At 43.3% G+C, this 25558-nt stretch overlaps 1 protein-coding gene across 1 annotated transcript in view; it reads left to right on the top strand.

The window, feature by feature from the left end:
* The window catches only part of SLC37A3 (solute carrier family 37 member 3), a 43516-nt gene that overhangs the window by 10105 nt on the left and 7853 nt on the right, over window positions 1-25558 (top strand). Inside the window, exons 2-11 of the mRNA XM_054033750.1 lie at window positions 544-717; window positions 1907-2021; window positions 6804-6896; window positions 8247-8330; window positions 10912-11057; window positions 12059-12155; window positions 17272-17356; window positions 18474-18655; window positions 23504-23645; window positions 24858-24959. Coding sequence (XP_053889725.1) covers window positions 617-717; window positions 1907-2021; window positions 6804-6896; window positions 8247-8330; window positions 10912-11057; window positions 12059-12155; window positions 17272-17356; window positions 18474-18655; window positions 23504-23645; window positions 24858-24959 — 1147 coding nt within the window. The 5' untranslated portion in view covers window positions 544-616. The remainder of the gene's footprint in view (window positions 1-543; window positions 718-1906; window positions 2022-6803; window positions 6897-8246; window positions 8331-10911; window positions 11058-12058; window positions 12156-17271; window positions 17357-18473; window positions 18656-23503; window positions 23646-24857; window positions 24960-25558) is intronic.

The following is a 25558-nucleotide window of genomic DNA, read 5'->3' as shown; positions in this document are numbered from 1 at the left end:
CACACTTGACTCCAGCAGATGCTGGCAAGAGACAGATACGTGAATGTGAACTATTGCTTTAAGATCACTGGTGTGTGTCAGCCATATAACAGTAGCAAGTAAGACTCTTATGATCAGTCTGTATGGTGCAAAGAGTGTTCATTCACTGAGCATTTTGCAATCTAAGTTGGACAAATATGAATAGGGAATGGATGACAATTCAGGGAGTGGGGAGAGACCCCCTGGGGAGTTTGTCCACTGATGGGCACCCTTTAAGAACCTAGACGGACAGACGACATAGGAAGGACATGTGAGAGAAGTGGGACTATGAAGGTGCTTGGTGCATGAGAGAGACTGTTCCAGGCATTACTGGTGCCAGGAAAGGAGAAGCTGATGAGATGGGCACAAAGATGTGCAGAACGTTGAAGGTGAGGTTAGAGACTTGAACTTCAATGGGAACAAGTGGAATAGCATTGTACCCCTTGCTGTGTTCCAGCTACTTGCTGAACATTGTTTTATAAGTGAGCTTTTCTTCAAAATTTCCCCCCCTTTTTTCCTTTTAAGTGAGAAGAAATATGACCTAAACTAACCTCCAGCCTTTGAGGCCAAGGGCCGGAAGGAGGGCGAGGCCAGAAGTATGGCTGTGCCTAGGAATTTGCGAAGGCAGCCTGCGGATGGGTCCCTTGTGTCCCATTGCACTCATCACCACATTGCTGTGTTCCTGCTTACCTTCTTCAGGTAGGTTGGCCGCTCCTGGATCTGCATGACATTCATCCAGTTGAATTTGGGGGGTGGACGGGTGGAGGGAAAGGAAGGGAGGATAATGAGAAGATCTGACCATTGGTTTTATAAAAGGCCAAGTAGTAATAGTGATGTGTGGAGGGAGGGAGGCACAGTGTCAGTAATGTTGTGCCGGGGTTTCCTGTGCATTCAAATAACGAAATGCATATTCCCTGTGTGAATACTGACATAAATCAGTGGTTTTCAGCCTATGGTCCATGGACCCTGGAAGGACTGCAGGCTATGTCTAAGGGATCCACAAAAGGTTGTTGTTACCATAGAGTAGTGGTCTTCAGGGCCAGCTAAGACCCTATTTTTTGGTGGAAGTTGAAGTAGGTGGAAGTTGAAGTACCTTAATGTGCAGTTAGATACTCTGGTTGTTAGTGTGGAGAGGAATGCGGCTGTGGTCTGTGGACCCTGGGGGTCTGCAGACTTATGTCTAGGATTTTCAAAGGGGACTGCAGCTCCATTCAATTTATTAGGGTTCTGCAAATGGAAAAAAAGTTGAAAACCACTGACATAAATAGTACTCGTGATGAAGGACTTCATTGACCTGTCCATCTGCCTGCATGCAGAGTTACACTACGGAAGAGTGGAAGCAAGTGGAGCCTTCCAAAACCAGAGGAAAATAAACAATCCCAACAATGAGCACAGCGTGCTGTTGGTAGCTTCTTTCGCCTCTCTGCATTCTACACACAGTGATTCATAGATTCATAGATTCTAGGATTCTAGGACTGGAAGGGACCTCGAGAGGTCATCGAGTCCAGTCCCCTGCCCGCATGGGAACTCGTGCAGAGTTCTGGAGGAGAGAGGATATCTGATGTGTCTTTAGATGAGAACCTATGGTGGTGATTAGCTGGGCAAGTGTTTTTGTGTGTGTGTGTGTTAAGTGTATAACCATTGGTGGACATTTCATCTCCCTCCAAATTGAGATGTCGATCACCCTCCTAGGCCTGGCATTCCTCCCCACACTAACAACAATCAGAGTATGTAACTGCAAATTAGGGTGCTTCCACTCCCACCAAAAAATAAAGAATAGGTTCTTGGCTTGGCCCTGAGGCAAACTGTATGGAATTTTGGGTCCCTTTCGCTTTCTGCTCCAGTGAAGATCTGTCAAACCTATGTGTGTTCACTCTCTGTCTTGCAGTTACTCCCTGCTCCATGCTTCCAGAAAGACATTCAGCAATGTCAAGGTCAGCATTTCCAGCCAATGGACTCCTTCCGACATAAATACCACGGCCCTGGAGCTCCAGCCATATGAGGTGAGAACAGTCAGGACTATCAACCTAGCTGGCAAGTTTTAATACAGACACACGAATGCTAGTTCATGAATGGCCCAACTCAGACACTGGTGCGAGAGAGATTATTTTTTGCCAGAGATACCCCTTGCTACTTAAGTACTTGGATAGGTGGGAGTCTCAGGTGACTTAAAACAGTAGATCCCACACTATAGTCTCTGGACCACCAGTGGTCAGCAGAGCCTTTCGTAGTCAGCCACAGAGTGAAACTTTCTGAGAAGCTGGGGAGTCATGGTGTTGGGATGGGAACTGGGTCCACAGAAACATCTGTGTATGGTAATCAGCAGAATGCAAAAGATGGAAAAACCACTGACTGTAGCTTCAGGTGCCTGTGTGTGAAATGAGTAATGAGCAATGGAGGGAATTGCATCTCAGAAGCAGAGGTGTTAGTAACATCATGGATATGGTTTTGTCAATGGTAGTGCTTTTATCTCCTTCTGGAAAGGACGGCTGACGTGGGAGGGAAGAAAACTGCTACAATCCAAGCTCATTATGTGTAGCGGCCAAGATATTCCTAACACTAGGCTGATATGTCCACATTTAAACACTTGAGTAAGTGACTGGATTTTCAGAAATGCAGAACTATCAGCAGCTCCCACTGCCTTTAAAATCCCAGTTCCTTTGTCGTGAATGAGAGTGTAGCCTTGTGGTCAGTAGGACCAGGATTTGGCCTTATGGAAGTCAATGTATTGTACTTGCTTACATACAGTTGTACTGGATTTCCACAAGGGGTAAATGAGCACAGAACATGGCCTATTATCTTCTACAAGGCCTACTTGAGTGTGAGGAGGTGGCCCTGAGCCAGCTAAATATTTACTATGATAGGTGTGGGGTTTTTAGAGCAGCTGGCTGGCTAGGCCAGCAGAGAGAGGAATTTCGACTCTCTTCTTCCTCAGATTGCACATTTCCTAGGCTCCTATTTTGAGAATCACACATTGGAAAAAAAATACTTGTTTTCCCTTCCTTACTAACAAGTAATTCCCATTAAAGTGCAACACAAGTGGGATATATCTACTTGTATTGGGAACGCAAGAACTGCCCTATTGGATTGGACCCGTGGTCCATCTGGTCCAGTATCCTGTCTCCAACAATGTCCAGCACCAGATACTTTAGAGGAAGGTGCAAGAAGCCTTGTATATAACCTGCACAAAAGGAAAACTTCTTCTTAGCCCCATGAGTTAGAGTTTGGATATTACCCTTCCAAACCTCTTGGGTGGTGTTGTTTCTTTAAATCCTTGCTACTGTAACTCTGAATGTTCATGTTATCCATAGGAATGTCTGTTCCTTTGTTGAATTCTTGGCTAACGGATAAATCATAAAAATCATAGAAATATAGGACTGGAAGGGACATCAATAGGTATCTAGTCCAGTCCGCTGCACTGAGGCTGGCCTAAGTATTATCTAGACCTGTGGTTTTCAACCTTATTTCATTTGCGGACTCCTAAAAAATTTCAAATGGAGGTGCAGCCCCTTTGGAAATCTTAGACATAATGTGCAGACCCTCGGGGCTCTGCGGACCACAGGTTGAAAACCACTGATCTAGACCATCCCTGACAGATGATTGTCTAAAGTGTACTTAAAAACCTGCAATGATGGAGATTCCACAACCATCTTAGGTACTTTGTTCCAGTGATTAACTACCCTGACAAGAAGTTTTTCCCAATGTCTAACCTAAATCTGCCTTGCTGCAATTTAATTTCATTACTACTTGTCCTGTCCTCAGAAATTAAGGAAAACAATGTATCACCCTCCTCTTTATAACAACCTTTTATATACTTAAATATGTATATATATTATGTCCCCCCCCCCTTAGTCTTCTCTTCTCCAGACTTAACAAACCCAGTTTTTTCAATCTTTCCTAGTAGATCATGTTTTCTAGACCTTTAATGATTTTTGTTGCTCTCCTCTACACTTTTTCCAATTTGTCTACATCTTTCCCAAAGTGGGGTGCTCAGAACTGGACACAGTATTCCAGCTGAGGCCTTATCAGTGCTGAGTTGAGTGGAAGAATTCCTTCTCGTGTCTTGCTTACAACAATTCCAGGTGCAATCCAGACCACTGAGGGGTTGTCACCTCCTGTGGTGCAACCTTGGGTGCCTCACAATGCTTTGCTGTTGTGGCTTCCAACCGGGGCCACTCTCAAACAGCTAAACAGCATTCAGGTCACACCCTGAGTGTGTGTGTATAGCTACAGCCCTGGTCCAGCAACTCTGACCCCAGTAGCCTGTCAGCAACACACCAGCCACACTCACGCTTCTACGAGCCTTGGTTTACATGTGCAGGGTGACCCCAACACCCTCCCAGTCCTGAATTTTCCCAAAAACTTGTGTTCTGCACTGTCCAGCCCTCTCCTGGGCAGTTCAGAAATTAGAGGTTTGTTGCACCTGTAAGGGGTCATTATACAACAGTTTGCTACTTTAACTGGAGTTCCTGAAACAGTTCAGTTTACACACAGCACTGGATTAGTTTAGATTTAAAAAAATAAAACACGTTTGTTTAATTACAAAGAGAGAGATTTTAAGTGAGTACAGATATAGGGTATTAAAGTCAGAAATGGTTAAAAAAAAAATAAAGATAAAACGTTTCCTAGTAGCTAAGACTTAACAAACTAGACTTGGCTCCAGGTAAAATCTTTACCACGTGTTCCAAGCAACATAACTGACCAAATTCTCAAGGCAGGGTATGCTCCCACACTCCAAAGGGCTGGCTCCTTTGTCATCTTAGGTGAAAGAGTGCAAGAGAGAAAGAAAGATAGAATCCCTGGGGTGTTTTTGTCCCTCACTTTTGTAGCCCAGTCACCCTTTGAAATGCATTTTCATGAGAGTTACCCTAGATAAAGTTCCTTCCCCCTGTGAAGACCGAGACATGGAATCTTGTGGTGAAAAAGGTTCCATGTTGTTTGTTAAAATGCAGATCAATCTTTTCCTGCCCCCCTTCGTTGCCAAAGAATGGCCACTTGACCAGTGATTGCCAATCAGCTTTGATGACACCCGGCTAGAGCTGTCAGCTTGTCCTTTGTCATTGAGAAACAGGATTTTCCCAGACTTGTCTGGTAAATGGATTTCAGTCATAATTTCAGTTTATGTCCATAACTCTTAATATACACATTTTATAGATATACATTTCACCATGATACTATTGACCCATGAGTTACTACTTTTCAAATATCATCTCATGAGGAATATTGTATACAAAGATTATTACAGTGGTGTGAATATAGGGGTTCATTCAGTCACATCATCCCGGTGTTTTTGCAACAGTATTATAATTTTGACTCATATTTAGTTTGTGATCTCCTATAACCCTCAGATCCTTTTCTGCAATACTCCTTCCTAGGCAATCATTTCCCATTTTGTATTTATGCGATTGATTGTTCCTTCCTAACTGTAGTATTTTGCATTTGTCCTTATTGAATTTCATCCTGTTTACTTCAGACCATTTCTCCAGTTTAAGATCATTTTGAATTCTAATCTTGTCTTCCAAAGCACTTGCAACCCCTCCAGCTTGGATACCTTTGTGTAATAAGTGTAAAATGTAAAGCATAAAATTTTGGAGTGTAATCTGTCTGGATCGGGACCTTAGGTTTTTATTATGTTATAGTAAAGGGCCTAGCACACCTGTGGGTGATGTAAAATGAAGTATTGTGGATGTATATTCTACCTATTAATCGGTATTTAACCACTTATTCCCAGTATGCTCAGCATTCTGAGCTAGCAATATAGTTTATTAAGACTGACAGATGGATACTACTGACCTCTAGTGGCAGCAATAATTTTCTTCAGTGGCTTTACCTTTATTATTGCATCTCTTTTTTACACACTGCATTTTTTGGAAAACATAACTAAATAGAAGCCACATCTGTCAGCTGCTGCCTGGTCAGTTGAATAAGGCTAGCTGTGACCAGTACTTGGGTAGAAGGCACTCCAAATACAGCCAGGCCTGTCCTGACTGTAGGCAGTGAGATGTGTGGAAGCACAGCTGTCATTTACTGTTACAATAGTGCTTAAGGGCCCCAATCATAGATCAGAGCACCATTTTGCAAATGCATAATTAAAAGGTGGTCCCTACCTTGAAGAACTTCATTTTAGTTTTTGCCATAGATCAAGTTGATGAAAGTTGAGCATAGGAAATGTCACCTTTAAGGTTGATTTCTTCCCCCCCCCCCCCCCCCCTTAATTCCTTCTACTCTTCCTTCAAATCCATCCTCAAAGCTTGCTACTTTCAGCTCGTGTTCTGTCACTAATCTCATCTCTGGGACTACTGATTCTCTCCCTGTGTCAGATGACTGAAAATAAAATTGAACTCCAGTTTAAACATAAAATTGGAACAAAATAAGTGATCTGAATTCTCTGTAAATATCACTCCCAAGAACAGTGTATCTTTCCCCCCTGATTCCTCTGTTCTCTCCCTTCTCCGGGTCATTTCCTGTTATGTTATCCATTTAATGTAGATTGCAAGATCCTGAGAACACAGGCATTATATATAAAGCAGCATGTAGATCAGCAACATTGTTACCATAAATATTAATTGCAGTGTTTCTCACTCCTGGTGTGCTAGAAGTTAGTTGAGGTCTCTAGCAGGAAAATAGTGCTTTTCATAGAATTTGAAGTCAAAGTTGATCCTGACTCAATCAATTAGCTAAAGCATGTCAGGGATGGGATGTTACTGGAGCCAGGTATTTCTTGAGTATTGTAGATGAGATCTGTCTCTTTGGAAGACTCATGATGCAATTGCTTCTCTTTGTAGCTCTGGAACAGTAGCCATTTATTTCCCAATGCAGAAGAAGCCACTCTTTTCCTGGGGATGTTGGACACTATCTTTCTCTTTTCCTATGCCGTGGTGAGTAAAACTTAATCACAGCTGCCAAAGTTTGGGTGGGAAGGATGGTGAGGATGACCCATCATGTTTGAGGGTGGAGGGACAGGATCTGCTCTCTGCTCCTGGCTAACACTAAGGGTTTGGGAAGTGAACAGATTCCCTTTGGCTACATTATTTTTGCCCTCACACCATACTGGATATGTTACATCTTTTAAGGGGTCTGCAAATAGGTTTAAGAGAAATCCATCTACTTCAGAATTACATGCTGAATGCTCCAAATAGCAATGGTGAAAGGCTGTCGGCATATAATCTGCTTTTAATTTACCCTCTCTGTCCTCACACCCTCTTTCAGGTCTCCTAGAATCCATTATAGTCTCCAACACCATACATTAGCGGCATGTCACATCCACCACAAAGTCTGACATAACAAGGAGCCAGACAATAGAGGAGTTTGTGGAGGAGGGTTGTAGGATCAAATAAATGCCTTTTGCACTGGTATGTTGCACAGATTTAGGGAGGCTTTTTCAAGTGGTTTTGTATCATGCAGGGTAACAAACACTCTGCAAAAGACACTTATTGGGCACTTCCCCTAATACTCTGGCTCCTTACTGAAGTCTGCTGTAGTAATGATATGACATCATCTGCATGTGGGTACATCAGAGAATATCAGGGTTGGAAGGGACCTCAGGGAGGTCATCTAGTCCAACCCCCTGCTCAAATTCCCCTGCTGGAATGTCTCACAGGTGCATGGCAATTTGCACTTCAGGAGGCTTGAAAGGACTGTGGAAGATAGGGAGCCTATATTTAAAGTAGAATATTTGCTGGTACATTTACCCTTGCTGTTTGGGACACTTATTAGATCACTCTAAAGTGGATGGCACTTTCTTAACCTTTTAAGTCATATTTCTAAAATTAGGCAAATTTCTTTGCCTGTGTTATTAGTAACACCTTAGATTATTAAAGCTGAATTTTTAGAAATCTAAGCTTTCACTATTCTGTTTGCTTTGTGTTTATCTACAGTTGAACACCAAAAACAGACTTGTAATTTTCGCTTCTGTTCATAGTCCAATCAGTGTCACTTTCTGGATCTAGTACACTAGCACAATGTTGCCATGTTTGCATTGCAAATGTAGCAGGAGAGCCTCTGTCGAAACAAAGTCATTGTGATTGAAATGTCAGGAGCATAAGTTAATGGAAACACTTATGTTTGTATTAGATCTTGTAAAAACAAACACCGCCACCAGACTTCTACACACCTGCACTTGGGGTCAGATTTGAGCTCCCAGAATTCCTTCAACTCTTCTTACAGATCATGTTGAAAACAAATGTAAACTATGTGGCTTTGCTTAACATACTCATCTGTGTTCTTAGGGTCTCTTTGTCAGTGGCATAGTTGGGGATCGCCTGAATTTACGATGGGTCTTGTCTTTCGGCATGTGCTCCTCTGCTTTAGTGGTAAGTTGAAAAATGTCTCTGTTTTGGTGAAGCGTGATTACTGTGATTTAGAAACTCTCCTTCCCTCTAAAACACTTGGTTCTTGTTTTTGTTTAGAGTAGAATAGCAGAATTTATCTGACCCTAGCCTGTGGGTGCAGGGGTTGGCATAATAATAATACTTGCTCTACACCCCAGTGCTTCCTAAGTAGTGTTATTAGGGGAGTGCCATGCTAAGCTGTTCAGAATGCCTCATTTTTATTTTATTTTTTGAACTTTGTGGCAAAAATAGTTTGTTTATGGAGTTTGGCATTAGGCCAGACTTACTGTTTTGTATCATGACCAGAGTCTGAGGCCTACAGAAGAGCACTTCCAACCCCCCTAAAGCCTCTGTGGCAGTATTCATTTGTATAAGGCTAGTGGAGACGTTTCTTCAAACATAGATGTTGTGACCTACTAAGATATGAACAAGAGTTGCTTGAGTTGGAGGAGCCCAAATCTGGGCCTACACATTCTCTTCTTCAGTCTGTTTTCTGTGTGTATCAGGACTGTTTTTTAAAAATGGCTTTCCTTCCAAATCCTTCCTTTCATTTCTCTTGCAAGAAAACACTAACATTAATAAACTAGTATTAACTTACATGATTTTGCAGCTGGTGGTGGGCGAAATAAATCAGAAGGGAATATCTGTAAGGAAAGATTTCTTCAGTTTCAAGCTTCCATGGATAAACACTGAATGTATTTTATCTTATTGGGTTTTTAATCATTAACATTACATGGCTATACCCATACCTTAATTCATCACAATGACTGGGAGACCTATTGGTGGATTATTACATTTCGCGAATATGGATAAAAACACCTGCATAAATCAAGTATATTGCATCACAAAGCATGCTTTGTTTATCCTGGATAGTGTAGGTTAGGGCTAAAGTTTCTGTCAGTCCCACATGATATTCTTATAAGTAAACTAGGGAAATACGGTTTTGATTAAATTATTGTAAGATGGGTGCACAACTGGTTGAAAAATCATATTCAGAGAATAGTTATCAGTGGTTCACTGTCAAACTGGTTCCCTGTCCAGAGGGAGCAACAAAAGAGGTGTAGAAAACATGGCCTATGAGGAAAGGTTGAAAGAACTTGGCATGTTTAGGGCATGTCTACACTACAAGTGCTACAGCAGCAGCTACGCTGTTGTGGTATAGATACTTGCTACAGCGATGGAAGGGGTTTTTCCATTGCTGCAGTTAATCCACTCCCTCAAGAGGTCGACAGAAGAATTCTTCCATTGACCCAGTGATACCAGTACTGGGGCTAGGGTCATCTTAACTGTGTGTCTCAGGGGTCTGAATTTTTCACATCCATGAGCCGCGTAGCTAAATCGACCTAAGATTTAGGTACAGACCAGACCTTAATCTAGAGAAGACTGGGGGTCTGAGAGGGACTGTTAGGCCTAGTCCACACTAACCCCCCCACTTCGAACTAAGATACGCAACTTCAGCTATGTGAATAACGTAGCTGAAGTCGAAGTACCTTAGTTCGAACTTACCGCGGGTCCAGATGCAGCAGGCAGGCTCCCCCGTCGATGCCGCGTACTCCTGTCGCCAAGCAGGAGTACCGGCGTCGACGGCGAGCACTTCCGGGATCGATTTATCGCGTCTAGACAAGACGCGATAAATCGATCCCAGAAGATCGATTGCTTACCGCCGGACCCAGAGGTAAGTATAGACCTACCCTAAATCTTCAAATATGTAAAAGTAGTTATAAAGAGGACAGCGATCAATTTTTGTTCTTCATGTTCATTGAGGGCAGGACAAGAAGTAATCAGTTTACTTTACAGCAAGGGGGATTTAGGGTAGATATTAGGAAAAACTTTCTAACTAAAAGGATAGTTAAGATCTGGAATAGGTTACCTGGGGAGGCTTTTGAGAACAGGTGAACCAAGCACCTTAATCCTGCCGCAGTGTGGGAGGATGGAGGTTCCTTTCAGCTGTACACTGCTGAGATTCTATGCTTATGCTCCCTAGTGTTCTAGTAAAAGTACAGTCATCATCTGTTATATTGGTGACAATTTTGTAATTCGAGACCTGACTATAGCATTCTTTGCTATTAAGTGTTTGCTGATAAAGACCGTGAAACCACTGTAGGTTTTTTTTGCAGGGGTTTATGCATCAGTAAAGTGGGAATTAGTGAGACTTTCCTGTATTTCAATATTGTTGCATATTTAATTTGACAGGTGTTTTGTCCATCAATCTTTGATTCAAGTTTTATTTTTGTAAATTAATGGCAACCACTACTTCTAGGGTGGGCTGTAACTAAGCTGGGTACCACACGTGGGAGGGAGGCACGTTTAGATGCTGCAGGACATGCTGTTGGTGACTCAGCAGGTGGTGCTGTTACCTCTGAGTCATCACTGAACATTGGCTGAGCATGGTATTAGGAACACCTGAGCTTTTAGAGATGCTGTCACTTGAATGAAATGTAAAACATAGGCCTTGAACCTCTTCCTCTCGTTCTTTTTTTTTTCCTTTCAATTTTGCATTGACACTTCTGGTCAGTCTGGAAGATTTGTAGCAGGATCACAGTTTTCCTCTCTTTCCCCACAGGAGTTTGTATTCGGCACTCTCACAGAATGGCTGCATTTCTACAACAAATGGTTCTACTGCTGCCTCTGGGTTGTGAATGGCTTGCTGCAGTCCACTGGCTGGCCCTGTGTTGTTGCCATCATGGGCAACTGGTTTGGAAAAGCTGGGTACTTGGTATTTCTCCTTGGTTTAGTAGCTTATCTGTGATGCAGAACAGCAGTCTTGACTGAATTCCCAAACCAAAACAATTCTCTGGCAAATCCTGCTAAATGATAACGTACTTACCTATTGTAACCTGAGCATTGACAAGCAGTAAATGAATAGTGAATGACAGAAATCTTACCCGTCCCAAATAAACAATAAACAAACTACTCTTATCAGATATAAAATACAGTAATGCATATTTCTTCACTACATAACAGCTTTAACTCGACAAAATAGTTTTCATTTTGGGTCAGATTAAGGCTGTTGTATTGTGCCGAAACTTGCATTACTTTTTGTACTTTTTCCCCCTTGTAAAATGGGGATAATGATATTGACCTCCCTTTGTAAAGTGCTTTGAGATCAAGGGATCAAAAATGTTCTATAAGAGCTGGGTATCATTATTATACGTTTTCTGCTCTTTGTTGATTTGGCCATTGGCATATATAAAACTCAGTTTGAACACACAATTGCAGTGACTGTGAGCACACACAAAGTGCACAACTGCACAGCTGAATTATTGGAAAATCTGGCCCATAAAGTGTTATCATTAAATTTAAGGTTTCAAACATCTCTGAAGCTGTTTCAGAACACCTAAGGTAGGGCAACAGCAGGTGACATTCATAAGGGCTAGATAGAAACTTTGACCTGTTGTAGAATCAGAATTTGTTAGATTTACGTGGATAAATGTATCATGTCTCATGTGGGCTGGATCTGGTCTGATGTCTTGACACCACTGACCTCGACCTTAGTTTGACTCAAGTGAAACAGAATGGGACATGATAGACAAACTTGTCTATTATGAGCTGATTATTTTACAGTATATTTTATTTTAAATGAAGCTACTTCTATGTGGAGAATTTAATACTATTACATGTCAGTTAAAGCCAGTTCTAACTCTCTATCGTCTCTGTCTCTCTCTCCCCTCCTTCCTCCCCTCCCCCTCCATTTTGCTGTGCTTTCTCAGGAGGGGTTTTGTTTTTGGACTCTGGAGTGCCTGTGCATCAGTGGGGAACATTCTGGGAGCATTCCTCGCCTCCTGTGTTCTGCAGTATGGCTATGAGGTGAGTAGTTGCTGTCTGACTTGGAGTTATGCGTAGGGGCTGTCTTATCCCAGGGAGTCTTTCCCTGTCTCTGGCCCACTGAGACCAGGTGAGCAGATAAATGACGTGTTTTTCTTCTTTCGCATGTCTATGGGGGAACTGTGTTCCCTATATCTTTGTGGCGACAGGTGATAGAGCATAGTAATCCTCTCCTTTCCTTCTCAACTCGAGAGAGTACAGAATATTGCATGAGATTTGGAGGGGCTCTGTCCCTTTAAAACTTACCCATCTGTGGGGGGGACACACTTGGTCCCTTTAAAACTTACCCATTTCTGCTGACCCCCTATGTCATGGTCACCTACCATCTTCCTGACTTGGAGAGGACAAAGTGCTGTTTGGAGCCAAATCTAATGCTGCACGTCAGCTGGCTGACAGACACTGCTGTTAAGCAGTGATGAGGCATGGACAGGGCCGGATTAACCTATAGGCTAAGAAGGCTATAGCCTTAGGCCCTCCTATTTTTAGGCCTTACTTTAGGCCCTAATTTTTAGACCCTACTGTAGGCCCTCCATTCCATACTGAAGTAACAGCTGAGCGACGGTAGCGGGGGCCATCGGGAAATTTTTTCATCTCATTAGATATTGCTTTGTACAGATTAAATCCATCAAGATTGTGACTTCTATTTATGGTGGTTGTGAGTTTGTCTTTGTGGGCTAAGTAAGTGTTTGTGGGCCCAAGCAATATAGAACTTTGTACTCAGTAGGCCTACACTGGACAATAGAAACCATGTCGAAGAAAGGAGGATGGCAGAAATTGAAGGAGGCCAAAGAAAGACGGCAAAGACAAGATGTAGTACTGAAAGGTATTCCTTCGCTCCTAACGTTTTTTCCTCCTACTAAGTCTGGTGGTGAGGAAGTCCAGGCGAATACCAGCCCAAGTGAACCTGCTGTTCCTGCACTTGATGAAAAGGAGCAGCCTCCTGTGACCTCTCTAGCTGCAGTCTCACCCCACCCCTCTCAAGACTTTCCCAGTGATAGTAATACAAAAACAATCCTTCTCCAGCCATCCAGGCGCGTGGGACGTGACTTCTCAAGATCTCATTGCATATTGGACTGAGAAGGGCTCACAGAAATGCCAGAATCTAGATGCTGACTTGTGATGGACAAAGCGAGAGTACACCAATCAGAATCCTTATCTGGCCAAACCAATGTCTGAATATGCGAAGCCTAACAAACAGACTGGCAAGCGAGAATGGCTCATCTATTCGCCTTTTAAGAAGAAAGTGTACTGTTTTTATTGTCGCCTGTTTTCTGAAGTGGGGAATGTTCTGCAAAGGCTTCAGTGGTTGGACGAATACTGCATACATTACCAATCATACAATGAATGAGAAGCATACAGTGTCAGTTAGCAGCTACCATGCCCAATAGAAAGTTAGTGGCAGAATTGATACCCAAATGGAAAACCAGTTTTTGGAAGGTTGTGCTTATTGGAAGAACGTTCCCAGACGCATAGTTGAAACCATAGTTTTTCTTGCTGAGTGTGGTCTGCCATTCCGTGGCTCAGGTGAGAGTGTTGGATCGAAACACAATGGCAGTTACCTTGGCGTTCTAGAGCTAATCGCTAAGTTTGACCCTTTCTTAACTCAACACATCAATGAACACGCAAATTATGGAAAAGGACATGCATCATATCTATCAAAGACTATTTGTGATGAATTCATTGCACTGTTGGCAAAGAAGATACTATCAGCCATTGTAGATGAGATTGAAGATGTGGGATATTTTTCAGTGTCTGTTGACTGAACACCGGATGTATCACATGTAGATTAGCTGACTGTCATCTTGCATTATGTGCTATCTAGCGGACCATTTGAGCATTTCATGACTTTCATAAACATCACCAACCACACGGGAGAAACGTGCCTTGTACCTACTTGATTTCCTCACCCAAAATGGGATTGACATCCGCCTTTGTCGTGGCCAAAGCTATGATAATGCAAGTAATATGAGTGGCAAATATTCAGGGATGCAGGCAAAGATAAAAGAACGCAATGCTTTTGTTGATTACCTATCATGTGCTGCTCACTCACTCAACCTTATTGGCCAGTCTGCCATGGATTGTTGTGTTGAAGCTGTTTCTTTTTTTGGTTTTGTCCAAGAATTGTACATTTTTTTTTTTTCTCTGCATCAACCAGTCGTTGGATGATTCTTAGAGATTCACTACCAAAGGGATACTCAGTATCCAAATCACTCTCAGGGACATGGTGGAGTGCCAATGCTGAAGCTGTGAATGCAGTTGTTCTGGGAAACCCTAACATCCTTGAAGAGCTAGAGAGCATCAAGGATGATTAATCTAAAAAATCAGCAACAAGAAAAGATGCGAAGATCCTGAGTGATGCAATGTGCACTCTGGAAACTGGTATTTTGTGGTCTGGAATGATATACTTCAGCCATTCAGCAGGTGCAGTCTAAGCTTGCAAAGTGCTCAAATTGACCTTTCCACTCCTGTAACCTAATGAGGAGTCTTGGAACTGTTCTTCAACAAATGCAGGATAGTTTTGATGAGTATGAAATTCAGGGGGCTGCAAGGATTGCTAAACAATAGGTATAAGTCAGCCAAATGCTGCAAAAGACAGAAGACATGCAACCATGCTACTGCCCACTCAGTCAGTGACAAGGAGGCCTTCAGAGCTAATACCTTCATCACAATCATTGACAAACTGAAGAGTTCATCAGAACATCGGATCAAGGCTTACGAAAATATTGACAAAACCTTTAGTGTACTGACAAATTTTTCACTTCACCAAGTTTTTCATTTCAAGTTCTGAAGTCAGTGAAGGTATCAAATGTCTGGGTACTTCTGACACAGACGATCTCCCAATAGATTTTACTAAATAATTTCTTCAATTTGTTTAATTCGCATCACTCTCACATATAGAGAGAAAAGGTGACAAAAGCAAATCGTATTTGTACATACTGAGTTATCACTGAATCCAATGTGATAGAATGTTTCCCAAATGTTGAAATTTCATTATGCCTGTATTTGTCACTAATGATCACTAGCTGTAGTGGAGAATGTTCCTTCTCTCTTCTAACCAGGGTCAAAAATGTCCTCCGATCCGCCATGACTCAAGAGCATCTCAGTGCTTTGTCCCTTTTGAGAATTGAGAACGAAATCATCAGGTCTTTGAATTTTGATGACATCGTTCATGACTTTGCCACTGCTAAAGCTGGGGGGGGGGGAATTTTGTTTGAAGAATTGAGTGTAGTGAGAGTAGAATAAACTTGTTAATTTTACATAAATAAATAATATGTAGATACATATGTAGATAAATGTTTGATGACTTCATAATTTTTTTGCAATATGTAATTCATACTTAGACCCTTCCCTCCCTTTAGCCTTAGCCCTCATAACCTTAATCCGGCCCTGGGCACGGACATCCATCAGGGTGTGGGGATGGGCATGCCGCTGCTTCAGGGAGCATTTAACAAGGATTAGCAATTAATATGGCTTCTTATAGAAATAGACCCAAATTATGATATAGTTAAGGTAGAAAAACAGCTTTCATTATAACCACCTGTTTTCAGCCACTCTCAGCTTCCCAAAACATCCACCTTTTGGGCTAGAATTGTCTATTCTTGACTTCCTCCTGGAGGTAAACACTTTTTGAAAGTTTGAGTAAAATACCTTCAGCTGTTCTTGTGTTATGGACCAGAAAAATTTCCCTTCCTACTACATATTTTTTATATATACTTTTAAAGAGGTTAGGCTGAAATTTGAAATGTAGTTCTCACTGTGGAGTTCGTGCTTTCCTTCTCTTTTGGGGACGGGATATAAAAATAATCAGTGCTAAGGTCAATCTGACTGTGCTCAGTGAGCATCTTGTAAGATTTTTAGCAGAGTCTAAGAAAGCTGGGCCTTTGTTCTGACATCCCTGTACCTGCCTGGCTTGAGCAGGTGCAATCTGGTGCTTGAGAACAATAGTATTGTACTTAAAAACAAAACTCCTCCCCCAACTGCCAGTCATCACTTGAGTAAAAATAGTTCCTTCAGTAAGACATATTTATTGATTTTGAGTTCTATAGGATAAAAGAGCTGCTCTCCCGTGCTCTAGGTGTTCTTGACAAAGTTACAACTTGATCTCCAGCACTTTTCCACCCCACAATGGCCAAGCAACAAAAAGATGTTAAACCCACCGTATCACCAAAAGCCAGGGAGAAAATAAAAGGGTTTTGCATTGTGGCTTAAAGGCCAGACGTGAGCTGTTTTGGACCAAGTTGGGGAAGAGTTCCAAAGTCAAGGACCCTTCACAGAGAACCCCCTGTTGGCAGCCTTTTCTCTCTAATACCGAGGGGGCTCCAGCTCGAGCATGTCCACTGACTGCAAATCCGGTCTTCACCTTTTGGACAATACAACCTGATTTTAGGATGTTCTCTCCTTGTCTGCCCACCCCTGCCCCTTGTAAAGCAATATTATATAGCTAGTGACCTGAGAACAAGGCAGTATTTATGGACTAAATACACACATCTCCAATAGTCACTCTCATGGAAATCTTAAATGCAGCAGAGTGTAACGGGAGAAATGTTCATGCGCTCTGCTCAGGAGCCTGAAGATCCTTATTGCACAAACTTGAAAAATAGTATAGAAATACAATAGCTTATTATTTTAATTTATTCCCCTCTGCCAACAGGAAGCTAAGCTCCAGGAACATTTGTTAGGGTTCACCCTTCTGAATGGTAGATGCCTGTACGTACTCTGCTTTGTAACCACAAAGAGCAGCGAGGTGCTAGCTCTGGCCATTACTGTAAGATGAAATGTTCATTATCTGCCTGCATTAAAGGGAAAGTGAATAATATCTGGTGTTCGGTATCTAAGCTCCTTCCCCGCCATCATGTGTTCCATTCCAGTGCTCCCCCTCCAGCATGGTAAACAGCATAGAGTCTACTCTGGAGGGAGGGGTGACTGTGTTTCTAGGTTTTATGGAGTTAGTCTATGTTGGTATGGCTTACTCTCACACAGAGATGGGGTACAGAGTGTGATTGAAAGTGGTTGGAAAAATAGAAATGAATGTTGAATTTAGAATGAGATGCCAAAGAGCAATGTGAAAGGTAGTTCTTTTATTCTCTCTTCTCTCCAGTATGCCTTCCTGGTGACAGCATCGGTGCAATTTGCTGGAGGAATCATTGTCTTCTTTGGACTTTTGATTTCCCCGAAAGAAGTGGGTAAGTAAAAGAGGTCTATGTCATCTTAAACCCTAGTCGGCAAGCAGGTTTGCAGCTCCCTCATGTGGCATTAAAAATGTGGTTAACATTGTCACGTCACTTCAAAAGCCCAACTCCCGCTGCCAAAAGTTCATGTCACCGACACAGTTCTAAACTTGCCTGGAAGCCCAGTAGTGGCTACCTGAGTGAACGTTTTCCTGGCCTGCAACACGCTAGGTGCAGACAACGTTATTCATGTGGACAGAGGGTCAAAGAGGGGTCTGACTAGTGTGCAAAGCATATTCCTTAGAATGCACCCAGTTCCCAAGTGTCCTTCCTATGGAACTAGGTGTTTTTCTAAGAGTTAATAGAGGAACATGCAAGTGATTTCCATGGGAGTAAATTGTGTTGAGCAGTAGTTTTAGAATCCTCTCCATCCCATGAGGGGAAAGAATGCTTTGGGTTTGCAAAACTCTGCCTGCTGATTAAGGCTTGGCATATGGGCTCTGAAGGGGGCATAGGCCTTATCTGAGAAGATGGTTGGCAAGGCAGAGTCTCCAGTGTGAGTAGAAAAGAGATCTTCAGGGCATTGTCAGGGACATGGTGGAGTCTCCCAAGTTTTTGGGGAGGTTGCAGAGGAGGTAACTGTTGAAGTGTTGGAATGTACATAAGGATGTCCTCCAGGTCAGACAGCGTAAGACCGCTTCTAGCAAATCCACCATACAGAGTCTTCCTGTTAGTTCTTCTGTCAGAACTGCTGCTGGTACACTGTGAGCATCCATGTTCAAATACTGCCTGAGGTGATGTGTGCAGGACCCACGCACAGGGAGTCTAGCCACTAAATAGGGGGAAATGCACTAATTTGTTGTGTCTTCCAACTAATGGCCAGACACTCAGAACAGACAAAGCCGACGCCAGGATCAGACAGAATACTTTCAAGAGCGCTAGAAGACAAGGGGTAGTTTCTACTGGCGACTCTGCAGAACACCATCTAGAAGAGTTTCTAAGGAGATGGAGGTATGGGAGAGCAAGTGGGGTGTCAGAAGGGAGAAATGCTTAAAAGGAGTGAGCATGGGTTTTGTGTGGGGAAAGAATGGTGTTGTCCTTTGTTACTCATGTACATTCTCATGTGTTCTAGGTCTCCCTGAGCTTGGAGAAGAACAGGAGGGCAGTGCTGAAGAAGATGCAAACAAACCCTTAATCAGCAATAATGAGGAGGATGAGGATGATCAAAATTACTCTATTCAAGCACCTGATACTAGCAACCAGCCCAAGGCCATTGGCTTTTTCCAAGCTTGTCGTCTACCAGGTGTTCTACTGGTAAGGGCTCAGCATTGTTGTTTGCGATGATTTACAGTTTTAAATTTTTTATTAAAGCTAATGTTAAAAAATATATATATCATACACAGGTTAGGAAAAGAGTGTCTGTACATCTGGGTGTAGTGCTTAGATTATCCACAAATATAAAGTTAGTTTTTAAAAGTCATAACATGCATAGAGTGCATAATCGGCAATAGTCCAAATTTAGGTAAATAGATTTAACAGTACAGTTTAGATATTAGAATCCGAATACTCAGGTACGTTACTCATAAAAAGTGGTAAAGAGATTTGGTTGTGGAAAACAAAATATATCAGTGAGTGGTGATTGTCCCTCAGTAATTGAAAATTAGGTTGGTTGTCCATTTAGAAAATACAATCCACGAGGAAAGTATTTTACTTTCCTGACTGCGCTTCTCATAGTCAGTCCAGCTCGTTCCTCCTGGTATTGCTGATGTCCAGTGAAGAATACAGATCACACAATCATCACTCCGAGAGCTAGAACCATGCTGGAGAGGACTCTGAAGGATGCCATCCGCTGCCAATACGTGGAAAACCTGAAACAGAAGCCAGACCAGGGCAAGGCATTCGAGGTGATGTGCAAGTGGGATGCCAGCAACCACTTCCTCGCCAGGGGCAGCTTCACTCGTTTTGCCGACTGGCGGTTCATCCACCATGCCTGGCTCAACTATGTCCTGGTCAATGGAGCCCTCCGCCATGGGAATCAGGACAAGTGATGCAGGAAGTGTAGCTACGCTAATGAGACGCTACCCCATGTCTTGTGTAGCTGCAAGCCCCATTCGAGAGCTTGGCAGCTGTGAGACAACACCAGAACCATCCCACCACCCGTGAGGAAGGTTGCCATGAACTCTGCCATCCCCGGAACCAACAGCCAATGGTGACCGGACATCGTCATCACCAACGAGGACCGGAAGAAGATAATCATGGTAGATGTCACAGTGCCCTTCGAGAACACGACCCCGGCCTTCCATGATGCCCAAGCTCGAAAGGTAGAGAAATACGGCCCTCTGGCCGAAACCTTGAGAGCTAAGGGTTACCAGGTTCAGACGCATACACTGATTGTTGGAGCCTTGGGCGCATGGGACGTAACGAGTGAGTGCTGAGAGAACATGGAATCGGTCAACGCTATGCTCGGCTGATGCGGCAGCTTGTGGTGTCAGACGCCATCACGTGGTCGAGGGACATCTACATAGAACACATCACTGAACACACACAAACTGTCTTAAAAGAACATTGTTAAGATTGCAAAATCAAGCACTCAAAAGTTAGGAAATGCCAGGATTAAGGTTATCTTAGCAGCCAGGATTGACTGCTGCCCAGGCGAATGGGCAGATATGGAAGTGAGGGGGACACAAAATTAATTAGAATGTTGAGGCTTTGGGAGAAGCTGGGAACTCCACACCATCAGGCAACCAGCGAGAGGTCCTTCAGTGAGGGCCGAAATTACCTTTCCCTATAACTTTGGGGAAACAAACATGCATGCGGCAGGCAAGGGGAGTACAAAAATCAAGACAGAGCAAAAGCCACACACAATTTTTGTTGTTGTTGTTTGTTGTCAAGTCATGATTTTGAGGGCTCTGAGTCATACATGTCAAACTTTTGGGGTTGGCAATATTGCCCTTGTGTGTATGCATTATGGTAATCTTTAATTACATGATTGCACTTTTTCCCCACAGGACACCTGTGTCATTCAGTGCACATGACGGATAGCGCTCAATTAATGAGCAGCTATTCAATATTTTGTTTTATCCTTGTTCAATGTATGGCCCCCAGTCTTATTTGCTACACACTATTCAAACCCTGCTCAGAATACAGAATTTTTAATTCCCTCCTGGGCTTTCCGATGGTGCTCATCACTACAGTATCTGAATGCTTAACAAATAGTAATTTATAGTCATAACAACCATATGAGGTGAGGGGTGGTATTATCCTCATTTTACAGATGGGGAACTGAGGCATAGAGAGATTGAGATCAAAGTGCCCACTAATTTTGGGTACCCAATTTGAGATGCCTAGGGTCTGATATTTTTTTATTTCAGAGTACTTAGCAGTATATGTTCAAAGCACGGACTTCAGTTGCAGCTGAGTGTGCTCTTCACTTCTGCAAATACAACCCCCCTCTGCTCCCCGGCTTGTAACATGGCAGATATTCACAGGAATAGCAAAAGGGCCATCCCTGATCCTGACACAAATGCCCCCCTCTGTGAAGCATCAACTTCCTGTTCCAAGTGTGGGGCACTAGAACTTTTCAAAGAAATAGTCAGAAATGTTTTTAACGTGGGGAGGACAGTGTGAGAGTAGCCTTAAGCTGACTCACCACTCTGGGCACTTGGTAAACATCCCCACATGGGACAAATTAGGGAGATACACCTCTACCCCAATATAACATGAAATTGGATATAACGCGGTAAAGCAGTGATCCGGGGGGGACTGCGCACTCCAGCGGATCAAAGCAAGTTTGATATAACGCAGTAAGATTTTTTGGCTCCTGAGGACAGCATTATATCGGGATAGAGGTGTAATTGGTTAAGGACTGAATGATTAATCAATTAACCAGGTGGCTCAGCACACTGGCTGAGGACAGCTAAAAGCCAGACAGGAAGAGGGGAGGGATAAGCTGGAAGGGCCAGAGAAGCCCAAGATCTCTTCCCTCTCACCCTGTGCCTAGGGAGAATGTATGAACCCTCAGATGTGGGGAACTTGTTCTGGTTTATTTACAGTGTGACTAGAGCCCTTTTAGTTGGACTTGTCACTAGCTGTGTGTGAGGACTGTTTGCAGACAGGAATCTAGGGTGAAGGAACCCTGCCCCATGTCAATGGGCAAAAGAACCTTGTTCTCAGAAATGGCTAAACAATTTTGGCTTAAACTTAAAGGCAAAACCCCACTAACCTGAGGGGCACACCTGGCATGGAAAACTTCACCTCCAATGTTAAAGTTTGGTAAAGTTATAAACAACTGAAGACAGGGTTTTATACTGAGACATGTTTGATGACGTTAATGGGTCTGGCAGCACTGCCTATGCTTACAGCAGCATCCAACGGACGGCCACAGTGAGAGTAGGGCTGCCATTGGATGGGGTGCTGTACAGACACCTCAGTCACTGAGGAATTCCATGTATACAGCTTGGTGAAGTGATGACTAAGGGGAACAGAACCACCTTGAGCTGTGTAAAGGCCATACAGGAAGAGGACTAATTTTTTGATGGGGCGGGGGGACGTTCTGGGAGAAATGGGATAAAATGGTGAATGAAATGGAAGCTGAATATTAGAAAAAAGTTTTGGATGGTGGAATAACTCCCCAAGGAAGTAGTGGAAGTCCCCTCACTTGAACCCTGTAAAATTAGGTTGGTCAGAGCACTAACAAATACATTGGAGGAACAATCCTGCGTGGCCAGGGCAAAGGACTGGAAGATCAAATCGATCATCTATCCTGTGGTGTTCCAGAATTAATTCAGTGTACTAATGGGGCCTTGTGAGCAGCTTGGATGTGAGACTGGAAAGTGAATGTGGATCCCTGAATACAAACAAGGATAACTTCCAAGAGATAGATACACTTATAAAGCAAATCAACTATATTCCTACTCTGGTTTTCCTCAGTTTTTTTTCCCCTTCTCCAACTGAACAAGTGCAATGGAACTGTCTTTACACTGACAGCCTTCCTCTCGGGTCTCTGAAGATTGAGAATGGCTAATCTCTCAAGCAATCCAGTCGACCATTCTGAAGTGCTGTGTAATGATAAGCAGTGAGCTCAGTAAGGCCCAGGTCTGCTCTTCCTGAAGAACTTTTGCTGACTTCAGTGGGAATCCTGCCCAGGAGGGAGGTAGTGTTGGGCCCTCTAAGACAGGAGGCTTAAAGGGAGGCAAGCCTCCATTATTCCGCTTGCTAATCAAACGCCTGCTGAAGAAATCTGTGTGTTCGGAGGTATTTATTTTATATCAAAATGTCTTTGGCACTAATCACTGTATCATCTATGTCTCTTACCACATTAAAACAAGTCAATAATTACACACCCACAATCTATCCTCTTGGGTACCTTAAAAAGTTACGGCACTTGCCACTCAGCGCTGGAACTCTGCAAACATGGCTCCCTTCTACTGTGACAGTGATGGTCAGCCAAAGACCTGACAAAATAAGCATACCTTACGCCTACCCTGACAGCAGCTGAACTGGTTCTCTGGGCTGCCCGAGGGGAGGTATTTGCACTGAGAGAGCCCTCCTACAAGCTAAGGCAGGTTTACTCCCCAGAACCATCGCAAGAGCACCACAAACCGTCTCAGCTGTAGAGAGACGTGGTGCTCTCAAGCATGCCTAAAGCTTGTGTCTGGAGCTCTGGGATACAAACATTTGGGTATTACGAGGAGTTCTTTGTAGGGTGCTTTGAGTATGTAGCAGTATTCTGAATGGCACATAGTGATGCAGATAAAATGTGCTTGCCATAGTCTTTCTCAACATAGTGCACAAAAAATTAAGGGCCCCTGGCTTGCTTAGTGTCACATGGTTAACTTCCTCCGATCTAGGAGATGAACTGATTGTTTTCCTCTTTAGAAGCTTGTGCTTCAAGTGAAGCTGCTGGAAGAATTGGTGTTTCAACCCATTGTGTCCAATGAAAAGAACACTAAAAATAGACATCCTGGTTGATTTTTCTCCTCCCCCCCACTCTGTCCCTTTGATGTTCAGCATTGGGCTTTCCTGACATTGCATTCTCATGTGAAAGGCAGAAGCACTTACCATGGGAGCTTCAGCTGGGGGCTTATTGGAAGGAGGAGGAGTTGCTGCTTGTGTTTTTCTAATGCTAACTGCTTGCTGTTTTTTTGGCTATTTTTGTCTTAGTATTCCCTGGCCTATGCCTGCTTGAAACTAGTAAATTACTCCTTCTTCTTCTGGCTGCCGTTCTACCTCAGCAACAACTTTGGATGGAAGGAGGCTGAAGCTGACCAGCTTTCAATTTGGTACGATGTGGGAGGAATCATAGGTAGGTACAGCAAGCAAACAACTTCTTTTTTTGGTTGCCCAGCTCTTAGGTCTCTTGCTCTTTAACATGAAGGAACCACATGGGCCCAGTTTACTGAATGTGCCCAGCATGCAAGGCCTGGTTACGTACACTGCTGCTCTGGCTGCATTGTAAAACATAGGAGTAGTGAGTACCTCTAGAGAGCTCACAGACTGTTTAAAGGGGTACTACCCTATTAGTACACTTCAGCAATAAGAGTTTTTCGTCACTTGCTATGAACGCGAGAGTATCCCACTCAGTCAGATGTCCCCCAGGTTTCCTGTCCTACTTCCCACTGGAATCCCTGAGCGAGAGGGTAGGCCTAGATTAGGGGTACACTCTACCCTAGCAACCATCCCCACGTTGCTGCAAACAAAGGACTCAGTTCATCTGGGGTAAGCAGGCACAATTCCATTGTCTTCAATGGAGCCAAGTGTAGTTGTGCTTGTTTATGCCAGTGGTAAAATCTGTACCTGTGCCTCCTAGCCAGAACAAAGAAAGCCTCTCTTTATGGCTTGAGCTCTGCTCTCTCATGTTCACTGTTTCTTGGCTGGGTAAGTAGTCCACTCTGATTTCCTGCAAGACACTCCTGTTCTGATCTGTTCTGGGTCTGCTTTGCTGCCTCTATGGCCTTGTTTATACTAGGACTATTCCCTAATGCATTATCAGCAGTGCAGCTGCACTGGTGATTGCAATGATGGGCATGCTAATGTAGACAAAGCTGCCAGCATTGTAACCCTTGTGATGTTAGATCTGCTTTGAGCAGGGTTAGACAACAAAGTGTTAAAAGTGTCACTGGGGTGCCTAGAATCGGTTATGTGCTAGTTCTCCCACCAGCGGAGCAGAGCCATTAATAGGAACAGTAGGAAACTCTAGGAGACAGCCACGCTGTGTTACATTGCGCAGACCTAAACTGAGATTACAGGAAGGGTGTGTGGGGAAAGGAACAAACAGCAGAAGCACTGACTGGCTAAACGCAGAGAGAGCAAGACATAGTAATCGATCCTCGCTACTGTGTCCTGAGTACCCTGATTTGATATTGCCTTGACTGTGTCTCAGGTGGCAGTGAGAGTTTTGTCCACAATAGAGATGCCAGAGGTAAAGATAAAAGAACAGAATTCAGTAAGTGCAGCAGTGTGTGTGTTACATATGTTAATTGGAAGGGCACAATGAGCTTTCATTTTATTTTTGCAGGTGGGACAATCCAAGGCTTGATTTCCGATATGCTACAGAAGCGAGCTCCAGTGCTAGTGATCAGCTTGCTTCTGGCTATAGGGTCTCTCTTTGGATACAGTCGTGAGTATATTTTGCATTATTGTGGGCAAGGGGGGGGGACCTTTTGGGCCAGATGGATGGACACTTGCCAGTTTCTATGCCTTGAACCTGTTTCTGGTTCAGGATATTGCCCTTCAGAGTATATTTCTGGGCCAGTCACACTCTGCACGGTTGTATTGTGCCAAGAGATCATGGCACCTGTGAAGAAGTCTTTCTTCAGATTCTGGTTAACGATGGGGAAAGATGTGGGCTGAGTGCTTGGGTTTCTTTGTGCCAGTGAGGAAGCTGGTATTAGATGTGCTCCTTTGGCTGCATTTCTAGCATTGCCAACATGTCAGAGTTACAACCCGTAAAGCAGTAATGCAAAGGTGCAAACATCTTGAAAGAGGAAAAGCCAATGGGGTGGAGGGGGGGGCAAAGAGTGAGAGATGATCTAGGAAAGGATGGGAAGTCGGAAGCTCTTAAACTTCACACCATTTACAGAAGCACTCTAGCATCTGGCAACCAATGGGATTTGGAAACAGTCTGTTAGGACAACTAATTAAAGGGCACATCTAGGCTCAGTAAAACAGTGGACTTGGGAGCCATCATAAGGTTGAAGATCTAACATCTCCATGTAT

This window comes from Malaclemys terrapin, chromosome 1 (genome assembly GCF_027887155.1).
Source record: "Malaclemys terrapin pileata isolate rMalTer1 chromosome 1, rMalTer1.hap1, whole genome shotgun sequence".
Classification (NCBI taxonomy): domain Eukaryota; kingdom Metazoa; phylum Chordata; order Testudines; family Emydidae; genus Malaclemys; species Malaclemys terrapin.
Note: the sequence above shows the minus strand (reverse complement) of the source record. Positions and strands in the feature narration are given on the sequence as shown.